Source organism: Amphiprion ocellaris, chromosome 12 (assembly GCF_022539595.1).
Source record: "Amphiprion ocellaris isolate individual 3 ecotype Okinawa chromosome 12, ASM2253959v1, whole genome shotgun sequence".
NCBI classification, from domain to species: domain Eukaryota; kingdom Metazoa; phylum Chordata; class Actinopteri; family Pomacentridae; genus Amphiprion; species Amphiprion ocellaris.
Genome location: NC_072777.1, coordinates 16,897,183 through 16,910,121, shown reverse-complemented (window position 1 = coordinate 16,910,121; position 12,939 = coordinate 16,897,183). Strand labels below are relative to the sequence as shown.

At 41.6% G+C, this 12,939-nt stretch overlaps 1 protein-coding gene across 3 annotated transcripts in view; it reads left to right on the top strand.

Annotated features, from left to right (window-relative positions):
* fut8b (fucosyltransferase 8b (alpha (1,6) fucosyltransferase)) overlaps positions 1 to 12,939 on the top strand; it is a 125,050-nt gene that overhangs the window by 102,621 nt on the left and 9,490 nt on the right. For all 3 annotated transcript variants that reach the window (XM_023275135.3, XM_055015851.1, XM_023275136.3), the window contains exon 7: positions 6,871 to 7,117. In XM_023275135.3, the coding sequence (XP_023130903.1) occupies positions 6,871 to 7,117 (247 nt within the window). The remainder of the gene's footprint in view (positions 1 to 6,870; positions 7,118 to 12,939) is intronic.

Here is a 12,939-nt window from a genome sequence, read left to right as displayed (position 1 = left end):
AGTGAAATAGCCGTCATGATTTTTGGGCTATCCCAGCTAAAAGCAGGGTCTGCCAGACTTTCTATTTGTGCTGCTACAGCGAAATCAAATGTGAATTCCCTGTCAAAGCAAGACTATGCAATTCCCGTTAAAGAAAGCACTTTGGCAGCTAGCTTAGCTGCATGAGGTAACTGTTCATGAGTTTATTTGCCAAAAGCAAACCTGTAAAAAAAAATTAAAACACTCCTGTGGAAGACAGTAAGTTTATTACTCTACTGTCTGATTGAGGCTGGCAGCGCAGGGATCATTTTTTTATTTCAGATTTCCTACATTTAGCATGTGTTTCATCACAGCCTGAGCAGAAAGGATTTTTAGCAATTATAGCACATACACCGATCAGCCACAACATTATGACCACTGACAGGTGAAGTGAATAACATCAAACATCTTGTTATAATGCAATGTTATGCTGGGAAACCTTGAGTCCTGACATTCATGTGGATGTTTGACATGTACACTCACCTAAACACTGAAGGTCAAGCAACCTCCCAACCCCCATGGCACCCCGACACACCACAGAAACTGCTCAGGAGTGGCCCGGGGAACATGACAGAGCTAAGCTTGTTCACCCAGGTTCCACAGTCCCCAGATCCAAATCTTATTGAGTATCTGTGGGATGGGCCAGGATAAGCCTGATCTAGGTAGGTTTACCCTGCAACCCACAGGAACCACAGAATTCACTGCCACCATCCCAGTGCCACAGGACAACCCCGGAGGTCCTGTGTCCATGTCCAACTGGGTCAGAGGAGTTTTAACAGCAGAAAGGAGGCCAACACAATTTTAGGCAGATGGTCATAATGTTATGCCCGATTGGTGTTTTTGGAGCATTGACTTACGAAGACTGCTTACTTTTCTCTGCGCAGCCCCAGGGTGTGGCATAGATGGACTAAAGAGTCCTCAATTTTCACAAAGGTTGTCTCTTGCAGCAGTAAACTCTCCCCTCAAAAAAATCAGTTTTGGCAGAGCCTCGGCGGAGTTGTGTGATGATCGGCATTGGTTTGTCTGTCTCTCTGTTAGCAACATTGCTCAAAAACGGACTAACGGATTTGGATGAAATTTTCAGGACCAAGTGATTAGATTTTGGCAGTGATGTGGCTTATAGTCTGGATCCACGGATTTGTTAAAGATTTCTGTACCATCGCGAGATAGCATCACGGCGTCACTGTAACTATGACTACAAATGAACACTACATCAGCTGCCAGCTGACGATCACATGATTGCGATCCTACTACAAATCGGCTGCTGCAGACTTATCAGGACTTATTCATCAGAAATGATACAAGGAACAATTGATTAATTTGTGGGGGTATTTCCGAGTCCCATTAATTCGTGCCTACATATTTTCGGTCATACGATTCGGTATCCGTACATATCCTACACATACATAACACACACCTGTGCTCAGCGCAAGATCATTTTGTTTGTGGTTAAATCTATATTAAATGGCCACATTCTATGTTGCCATGATTTCTGATCATCAATAATTAATAAACAAATGCTGCATTTCTGACAACGCCATATGGAGGAATGAACAGCCTTGGCGGGGTACTGCACTCGTTTGCTTTTCTTGTTAATCAAGTGTTGATTGTGAAAATTGTATCTAAACACAAGTGAGTTAAAACCTACTTAAACTGGTACTTTGATAAGGTTCTATGTAACCTTATGCTGTTTTGAGCAAATAATTAGCTTTAAACTGAATTTCGTAGGTCATATTGCACACTCTCACAGGTACCTTTAGCAGCACCACCATACCTATACAGCCCATAAGAAAGTCAGTGGTCTTCTGAATATGAATCCCTTTTCAAGTTTTCATCTGTCCTATGAAATATGTCAGCATCTTCTTGAAGGGTTGTACCATGGTCATTCATGGTTCCCAGACAATGCTGCCTAATGTACCCCTCAGTCTGTCGTCACCTCAATAAGATTCACATTTGTGGTTTTAAATGAGCTGTATCAACAACTATTGAACATCTTGCCCTTGATATCAGATCCAGAATTTCATGTCCCCCTCAAGATGCTGAAATTGAATCTAGCACCATCATCAGGTCAAAATTTAAATTTGTCAAAGAGTTTTGGACTAAATATCTGCAAAATTAATGTTATTCCCATCAGCTTATTATTTTCATTGCATTTAGTGCTAGCATGGCTATAGTCCCCTAGCCTTGTTATTTATATTGGAGCCAAGTCTCCACAGTGAACGCCCTGTTCAAGCATAAGTTAGTTATAGCTGTTACCAGAATGCCTTTAATTAAAGATTGATAAGCTCACTGGGAGGAAGTTAATCTCCCTATTAATGCAAAGGTAGCAGAGTCATGTATAAATGAACAGTTATATAGACTGAAATTGTGAGGGCTTGTTTCCTTTTATTAAGCTGAGAAAACCAAAGCATTTGTAAAGAGAGATCAGTTATGATTTGGTCGGTTTACTCTAAGATTGTGCCTGCCTTCCTCTTTGTTACTTTTTCTTTCATTGCTTCCTTTCTTTGTCATCGCTGCATTGTTTTAGCTCTCATTTTTTTCTTATTCCTTCATTCGACTTGCACTCTCCAGGACACTCCCTTCTTATCTCCTTCTCTCCCACTGCCTTTCCTGTCTTATTCTCCTGCCTTTCATGTGTCGTTTTCCATAATCTCGTATTTCTCTCATGTCCGTCTCACAAACAGCCTCCTATGGATCCATACATGCCATATGGCTGCTCAGACCCAACAGGCAACTAACTGCAAATGTCATTCCCCACTTTCGGCCTTTATAGTTACTCTGCCAAGGAACAGCGGAGTTGTGTGACGATTGGCATACGTTTGTCTGTCTGTCTGTTTCTCTGCCTGTTTGTCTGTCTGATGTCTGTCTGTTAGCAACATTACTCAAAAGTGGACTAAAAGGAAAATTTTCACGGAAGGTCAGAAATGACACAAGGACCAATTTATTAGACTTTGGCAGTGATGCAGCTTATAGTCTGGATCCACGGATTTGTTCCAGACTTCTGTATCATTGCGAGATAGCGGCACGCCATCACTGTAATTATGACAACAAGTGAACACTACATTAGCTGCCTGCTGACAATCACACTATGGTGATTCTACTACAAATCGTCCTCTGCAGACTTATCCGGACTTATACATTGGAAATGATACAAGGAACAATTGATTAAATTGTAGGAGTGTTTCCAAGTCCCATCAATTCCTGCTGCCTGCTACATATTTATGTCCATTCGGTATCTGTATATAACACACACATGCATAACACACGCCTGTGCTCAGGCAAGGTCATTTTGTTTGTGGTTACATCTATATTAAAAGGTCACAATCTATGTTGCCGGGATTTCTGCCATGAATTTTTTCAAGATTTCATCTGTCAGAAATGATACAGCAATTGAGCAGCCTTGGCAGAGTACTGCGCTCTCTGAGTGCTTTTCTTGTTCTGAAATTTCGTCCTGATATAATCCTATATTTTGCAGGGACAGTACTTTACCTTGATCAAGCCAGCTAACTGGCTGGGCATACCTAATGTAAGCCTGTTAGGTACTTGGCAACACATGGTCATGTCTATTTTGTTGGCAGTGCAAGCAAGTACATTCCTTGGGGCAGTAAACCATAGAGGGATGCTAAATCCTTGGATTGATAAATAGATATACATTAAATCTCTGACTAAGTAAGCGGAATGTCTGTCCATGCCATTACAATGACAGTGTCTTAATGTACTGAATACTAATGTCTTGAAAGCTTCCACTGGCATCAGGAGAAGCTACCTGTACCATTTATCAGGTAACAGTAGATACCTGATGATGGAGTGCTTACCATTATGCTCTTTTGTGGGTTCTGTAAAGCGTCTTGAGACAATTTGACTGTAATTGGCGCTGTATTTCAGATTTCTTCATATATCTTTACATAGTTTGCCCTCTCTCTGCTAAGTGTTTCCCTTAGGATGTGAAACATTTATACATCGAGAAAGGATGATTCGTATATGTGACTGTGACAGGTTATTTCTGTCAGGGAAACATATTACTTGAGGTGAACATCAAAGATAGTGAGGAAGTCATTATGGGTCCTGCTGATTTTCTTCCTGCAAATGGGAAATGGGAAAAGCAAAACATTACTAAAAATCCACACCGAAGTAACAATTATACACAGGCTGGCCGTCTATGATTTACTCCACAGCTGAGATAAAACCATGTCAAAAAGAAAAGCAAATTAAATAATTGATAAGTCAAAGAAAGATGCTGGAGCAAGCGTCTTTTCATTAAATTATCAGCATATGGTGAGAATATGGTGAGAATATTGATAAAAGCTTCCCTCAATCCACAAGGTCTGATGAAAAAAGTACAAGCAAAAACTCTACTCCGTTTAAACTTGGCCACAATCCCCTTCATTTACACTCCTTACACTGCTTTCAGTGTTCAAGCCACACTTTGAAGTCTCCCTGGAAGTCTTGTTCTGTCAGTATTTTAGCACCTTATGCCAGGTGCATTGGATCTCCTCTACTGTGTAGAAATGATGACCTTTCAACTAGGACTGGACCCGAATATCCAACTATTCGGTCATTGTGTTGGTATCCAAATATTAATTTTGAAATTCGAATATTCGGGTTCCCTATCCCCACCCTCCCACTGCATCACTCGGACCTACCAACCCTGACATCATGCTTTACTCTGCCCATGTTAGTAAATAGAAGACAAAAGCCAAAGGCTATGCTAAGATTAGCAGCTGTGCAAGATCAAACTTCTCTAAAATGCCCCCCACCCTGGATACAGACCACAACTTTTTAAAATCTGACCGTTGTTGTTTTTCTGTTCTCCGCACTCCATTTTTGTCAGTGTCCTACACATACTAAGTTTCAATACCTAGCCCAGCTACCTATTTAGTATCACTTGTATGTGTTATTGCTACTCTGGAACCTTTGTGTTCAATGCACGGCATGAGAGACATTGGCACTATTGTATGCTTGGGATGACATCCTAAATTCGGAAGAGGAAATCAGTCTCCTTGTAGAATAATGGTTCTTTGATCAAATGACTAGTTTGCCAGAAAGTGTATTTCTTTGAGATTCTTCATGGAAATATTACTGCCTTATCTGTGAGTCTGAGAGCAGCATGAGAAATATAATGTTCCCTCCTCTGTAAAGACTGGAACAAGAGATGTCCAAGTTCATAAACTCAGTCTCAAATGTATTATGAATGGAGAGGCTCGGTATTTTGTCTGGATGGTGTCATTCACGGTTCTCTAGTTTCATTGCCGTGTTAATATTATGAAATATTTATTAGATTCGGTATACTTCATATTCTTAATGTACTGTATAGGAATTCTTTGTTAGTGCAGACACATATGCTTAGGTGGTGATGCATATAGGACATATAGGCAAAGGCTTTGGATTTGAGGTCAAATTTACAAGAGCTTTGTGATCTGATTAGGTAGCTCTTGGAGGAAGACATACGACATATCTGTACATCAGGCCTTAAATATGTCCATTCCCCTTTATGTGAATCATGCCAATGCTGTTATATAAGCAAAGGCAGGCCTGGGAATATTTTTTTGTTCAATATTTAATGCCCCTACCAATTTATATTCAGTTCATGCTTCAGCATACACACACACATCAATTCAAGCCTCTGTTTCTGTCCTTGTTTTTAGCATGTTTTTACATACCCTTTCCATGAAAGGCCATTTTTAATGACTCATTATGGCATTTTTTTGGTAGTGTTGTGGAGGCTACATTTGCAGCTGTGTGACCACTTTAGTCTGACAGAACATAAACCTTCAAACTTGTTTTTATGTGAGTCAGGGATTTATACACATACTTTCAAAAAAACTCTCCTCAGGGTTTAAGACTCAAAAAGAGAAGGCTTTTTTAACCATGCATAACCCTTCTAGTGAGATGAGATTAGCTGGGTCTGTTAGTGTGTTTAAAGTATATTTCTTTTTGTTGTTATTTAATTGGGATTTTATCATTATCAGACCACCTGTGGATGTGTTTCCATAGATGTTTTGGTGGGTGGGTACATGCATGTTTGCATACTTGCCTGTGCTTTACATTTTTGTTCGCACATGCAGGTGTGCATCATGCACATGTATGTGTCATCGTGTGCACGCAGTTGGCCTTGAAGTGTAGGGAGTTCTGGCAGTGGACAGAGGCTTTCTGTGGCCAAAAGAGGTGACCTCCATAATCAGCGCCATTCATCCCTCTGCCCAGGGCTCCATCTAAGGAGGATTCAACCCAAGGGGGGGCAGTGCCAGACCAGTGTTGAAAATACAGTACAAAAAGGAAAATATACCATACAATCATCGATGAATCACTGTAGCCATTTATGAACCAAAAATACCAAACATTTGTAGTTCAAGTTTTTCAAGTTGAGCATTTGCTGGCTTAATGTTTTTAAAATAAACAGAATATCTTGGGGTTTGGGGTTGTTGGTTTAAAAAAAAAAAAAAAAAAAAGCAAACCACTAGAATTTAGGTTTTTTTTTTTTTTTAAGTTTTTTTTTGGCTTTATTTAGGCACAGTGAGAGAGAGACAGGGGAGAAGAGTTGGGGGAAGACATGCATTAAAGGGCCGTGAGCAGGAATTGAACCCGGGCCGCTGTGTCGGGGACCAGCCCCTGTACATGGGTCGCCCGCTTAACGCGTTGAGCTATACGGGTGCCCTCGAATTCACAGTTTTTGATTTGGGGGAATTGTGATGAGCTTTTTTCACTAGTTTCTTAGATTATGTAGACATAACAGTTGTTGAATAGACGGAAATCACTTCTCCATTAATGATGATCTACGCATTCATCTGTTACATCAACAAACTTGAATCTTCAATGGCTGATTTTCTACCTGTTCTTCTTTGGCCCATATAGGCGAAGCCCATGATAAGGATGTCCAAGTTGTGGAGTTGCCCATAGTGGACAGTCTCCACCCTCGGCCCCCCTACCTGCCCCTGGCTATCCCTGAGGACTTGGCACCACGCCTGCAGCGACTGCACGGTGACCCATCCGTCTGGTGGGTGTCCCAGTTTGTCAAGTACCTGGTGCGCCCTCAGGCATGGCTAGAAAAGGAGATCCAGCAGAGCACTGCCAAGCTGGGCTTCAAACACCCCATCATTGGGTAAGCTTACTCAGCTTTATTGTCTGCGTGCGTGCGTGCGTGCGTGCGTGCGTGCGTGCGTGCGTGCGACTTTACATTCACATATTTCTGTGTATATAAACACTTCAGCAACAATGACTTTGTTCCCATAAAATTCCTCTTCAGTGCAAACAGAAAATACAAAGAAGAAAAGAAAAGACAGCCATAAGGGCAGTGGTAGAATACAAACACTGTATCGCTGAGGTTAATACTATAACAGTAGAAGTTAGTTAAATGTGAAATCAGTTCATCAGTAATGTGTGTTGTGAATGGATGTGCGATCATGTGTGTGAGAAAACAAAATAACTCAACCAAACCAGACCACAGGGCACCCAAGTAGAAGTAGCTGATGAGAGAGATTGCTAGCTAAAACACCAATATATATAGAGGTGAGCAGTCAACCCAGGTGTCAGCCATCGTGGCCAATGAGCCACTCTCCCAGCTCCTAGCAACCAGCTAAACAGAAACAGGTCCTGAGGCCTAAGAGCTGTCACACTGGCTATATGGTTGGCTATATGGTATATTCTTCTTGTAGTATATTAGGGTCATTTCAGAATTAGAGGACATTTGGGTTTAAAAATTTTTAAAAATGAACCTTCTCTTTTGCAATTTTCTGACACATTTTCATCAATAATAGATAATAAACTATCAAAGGCGTGATTGACTCAGCTTACACATCAATGGTATCATTTTTATTCCATGTTTTATTTGTTGTTTGCTAACGCTACTGTAATCACAGCAACAGGGTTGCTAGTCCATGATAATGTTAGCTTTTTCTCGGGAGTAGAAGCTAGATATTTAGCTACCTGTTACTGCTGACCAAGAGGATAAACTTACTGATGGAAAAAAGAAAAGAAAAATGTAAAAAGAATTTGTTAAAATGAATTTGTCCCATCCTGATAACATGAGGTCGAGAGACATTCAATCAAGGCTGACGATGTTGTGAAAATATGAAAAATAGAAGAGAGGACATAGCTTTGCTCTACCCATTCTTTTGGAAAACTGATGATGTTAATACCAGCATTTCATGTCATTAAACTGTTTTCTTTTTCTTCTATCAGCTAAAAAGGTTATGCTAACAGGGTTGTTGTGGGACACACATTCCATGGATGCTAATTATTATTTAAAATATTATGTTGATTACAAAAAGGAGATTTAAATTTCATTTTAACTGTTTTATTTTGAGATTCAATTTGGTCATCTGGGAGATGGGACAAGAGAAAAATGACATTTTAGAGGGAACTCCAGACTTATTTGGTATTTTTAAAAATATTTTTCAATCATTCTTTTCTCCTATTTTTTTTTTTAGATTTGGTCTCAGGACAAGTAAATTTACACAACAACTGTATATTTTAGTATTTTGTACATGGATAATTTGAAATTTGATTACATAAAATGTCCTCCAGTTCTGGAATGACCCAATAGTACCACGAAAAGACCATAGACAGCAATGAATTTGTCCTACTGTACAAACAAATATCGTCTGTCGAATGACAATCTGATGTACCTCATTCCTCCACTGTCAAGTGTACATTCCATACAATACACCTGTCCAAATATTACTTGTCTTCACACCAGAGATTAATGGTGCTGATGACATTACATCAGCCACCCCAAATATGTCATTACAAGGTGTAATTTTCATTTAACTGCTTTTTGTTGTTAGATCTCCAGAGATTCTGCTCTTACTGTTTGAAATGGACATTAAAATTCTTATTGTCCAGTGCAGTGTAATTAGAAAGCATTCACCCATGTGAGATGATCATCACAGAGTCTGTGTCACGCCGTGGGGGGAACCCGAGCAGAGACCACTCTGACGAGGAACTGAGGCAGGAAAAAAGGTGGTTTTATTGTTAAAAATGGTTTTATTGTTTTGTTGGTGGGGGGGGTCTGGTCAGGGCAGAATCCGGAGTACAGGAGACGGGTGATGGGGCTGGTAGGACTGGGCAGCTGGGCCAGCAGAACTAAACAGGGAGAACAAGATTAAACAGGAAAACTCTTTTTAAGAGTACACAGAAATGTGTGAGAGGCAAGACAAACTGACTGCATGAGCAGAGTTTACTATCTGGCAGGGTGTGGAGTGTGAGACCGGCTTTTATGGCGTGGATGGATCATAGGTGTGCTGCACCGCAGCTGCCCGGAGTTCCGTTGATGAGTGATTGGAGATGAACGGCAGCTAGGCAGAGCAGCTTTGCCAAGTCTCAGCAGGACGGTGGAGAGAGGGATAGGAGAAAGGGGGGGGAGAGGGAGGATGAGGGAGATCAGGTGGGGGCTGAAGTGGGGACAGAAGAGGGGGCCCTGACAGTCTGTATGGCCCTGTGATGGACAGGGGACCTGTCCAGGTGTCCCCTGCGTTCACTGTCAGCTAGGATAGGCTCCAGGACCCCCATGACGCTATAGAGGATAAAGCAATTTATAGAAAATGGATGGATGGATATTTTAACCCGCACTATTGTTGTAACCCAATACTTGGTCTAGCAGATAGTGGGGGATTTACTATATTGGGACATAGACATAGTGACTGGTAAGCTGAAAAGTATATGAAATGGCTGTCAGGTTCTTTGCTGAGACTGTTAAAGGTTCTGCTCCGTCCCATGAGGCTGACTCCAGACTCCTGCCCAGCATAGAAAATGATTAAAAGAAACACCAAGAGTTATTTTCTAATAGTTTATTAAGTGACCCTGGTTTAGTTCTGTCATCTACTTCATAACTTTCACACCCATATGTTCATCATCTCAGTGCCAACTTCTTGCCCTTCTTAACTTCTTGTTCTTCCTTTTTTTCTGTGCCTCATTCCAACTTATTCCATCCTCCATGCTCATTTTCAATTGTCCCTCTGTCTTTTTTGTGGGTTTAGAAGTGGGGTTGAGAGAGATCCATAGTGTTAATGGAAGATAAATGCAGGAGGATGGCAGTGGTGGGTAAGGCAGGAGTTGATGGAGAGATAGAAAAGAAGCTTGTCCTCAGATCATCCAATAAGTGTCAGCCGATCACCGCCACTACTCTGTCTCCTTACTGCTCCCCTTGGTTGAGGGCTGCAGGAAGGCTGGAGACCACCAACTAAAAGCAGCTATCAGCACAGATCCATCCTGCTACAATGTATTGCCTGATGGTGGTTAGGGTAGTAAGGTAGGAGCAAGTAGGACTACTGCTTCTACTGTAGATAGAACAGCAATATCACCATAGCAATGTGGTGAATAAGAGGGGAATTTACTATACATGCTTTTCTGTTATCCTGTATGATCAGAGCTGACAATTACACTGCAATTATACTAAATATTTATTAATTATACAAAATAATAATAATAATAATAATAATAATAATAATAATAATAATAATAATAATAAAATTTAATAAATTAGAATAATACATGTTAAAGGGTTAAAAAATGTATAACTAGAAAAGGACTCAGAGAGCGCAGTACTCCGCCATATGACATTGCCAGAAATGCAGCTTTTTTTTTTTTTTTTTTTTTTTTTAGAAATCCAGCATTTGTTTATTAGTTATTGATGATCAGAAATCGTGGCAACCTAGAATGTGGCCATTTAATATAGCTGTATCCACAAACAAAATGACGTTGCGCTGAGCACAGCTATGTGTTATGCATGTTATGTACGGATACCAAATTGCTTGAACCAAATACACTATATTGCCAAAAGTATTCACTCATCCATCCAAATACTCAGAATCAGGTGTTCTAATCACTTCCATGGCCACAGGTGTATAAAATCAAGCACCTAGGCATGCAGACTGCTTTTACAAACATTTGTGAAAGAATGGGTCGCTCTCAGGAGCTCAGTGAATTCCAGCTGGAACTGTGATAGGATGCCACCTGTGCAACAAATCCAGTTGTGACATTTCCTCACTCCTAAATATTCCACAGTCAACTGTCAGCTGTATTATAAGAAAGTGGAAGTGTGTGGGAACGACAGCAACTCAGCCACGAAGTGGTAGGCCATGTAAACTGATGGAGCGGGGTCAGCGGATGCTGAGGCGCAAGTGCGAAGAGGTCGCCAACTTTCTGCAGAGTCAATCACTAAAGACCTTCAAACTTCATGTGGCCTTCAGATTAGCTCAAGAACAGTGCTTCAGCAGAGAGCATCATGGAATGGGTTTCCATGGCCGATCAGCTGCATCCAAGCCATACATCACCAAGTGCAATGCAAAGCGTCGGATGCAGTGGTGTAAAGCACGCCGCCACTGGACTCTAGAGCAGTGAAGATGTGTTCTCTGGAGTGACAAATCGCGCTTCTCCATCTGGCAATCTGATGGACGAGTCTGGGTTTGACGGTTGCCAGGAGAACCATACTTGTCGGACTGCATTGTGCCAGGTGTAAAGTTTGGTGAAGAGGGGATTATGGTGTGGGGTTGTTTTTCAGGAGCTGAGCTTGGCCCCTTAGTTCCAGTGAAAAGAACTCTGAATGCTTCAGCATACCAAGACATTTTGGACAATTCCATGCTCCCAACATTGTGGGAACAGTTTGGAGCTGGCCCCTTCCTCTTCCAGCATGACTGTGCACCAGTGCACAAAGCAAGGTCCCTAAAGACATGGATGACAGTCTGGTGTGGATGAACTTGACTGGCCTGCACAGAGTCCTGACCTCAACCCGATAGAACACCTTTGGGATGAATTAGAGCGGAGACTGAGATCCAGGCCTTCTGGTCCAACATCAGTGTGTGACCTCACAAATGCGCTTCTGGAAGAATTGTCAAAAATTCCCAAAAACACACTCCTAAACCTTGTGGACAGCCTTCCCAAAAGAGTTGAAGCTGTTATAGCTGCAAAGGGTGGACCGACGTCATATTGAACCCTATGGATTAGGAATGGGATGTCACTTACGTTCATATGCGAGTCAAGGCAGGTGAGCGAACACTTTCGGCAATATAGCGTACGGAGTGGGCAGCAGGAATTGATGGGACTCAGAAACACCCCCACATTTAAATCATTTGTTCCTTGTACCCTGTCCAACGGGGCATAGCGTTCACTTGTTATCATAGTGTTTTTTTTTTTGTTTTTTTTTTGGGGGGGGGTAATAACAGTGCTCCCCACCACTTTCATCAAAACGCTACATAAAGAAATGTCTTTTAGAGGTGTTGGATGGGGCTTCAGCAATCTATATTAAGGCCCTTGAAGCACATCTGTGGGCTCATTGTATCCCTGACAGCTTGTTATGATACTTATTGTTGACTATTTCTTGAATTTGACATCCACGGATAAAGATGAATATTAAAAATAAATCTTCTAGGGCTGGACCCGAATATCCGATATTCATCATTAATAGGGCCTGAATATCCGGAGCCCAGAAACTACAATTCGGGCCAGCCCTAAAATCTTCATAGCAGTTTTAACATGTTTTGAAGTCAAAGTACATGATGCATGAGCAGTGATTCTGCAGTGTTTCTTTCACATCACTAAATGACTACCTCCTGGTCGCACTCACTCCCATTGTGATGAAGTGCTTTGAGAAGCTGGTAAAAAAGCACATCACCTCGAGACTCCCTCCCACGTTCGACCTCTTCCAGTTTGCCTACCGGCCAAACCGGTCCACTGAGGACGCCATCTCCGCCGCTCTTTACTGGAGCCTTGCACACCTCGAGGAGAACAACACTCATTTCCAGATGCCATTCCTGGACTTCAGTGCAGCGTTCAATACCATCATTCCATAGAATATGGTAGACAAACTGACCCTTGGGCTTCAACAACCCCCTTGTGCAACTGGCTGCTAGACTTCCTCACTGAGAGACCACAGTCAATGCAGGTTGGAAAGAACACCTCCTGTGTCATCACCCTCAGCACAGGCTC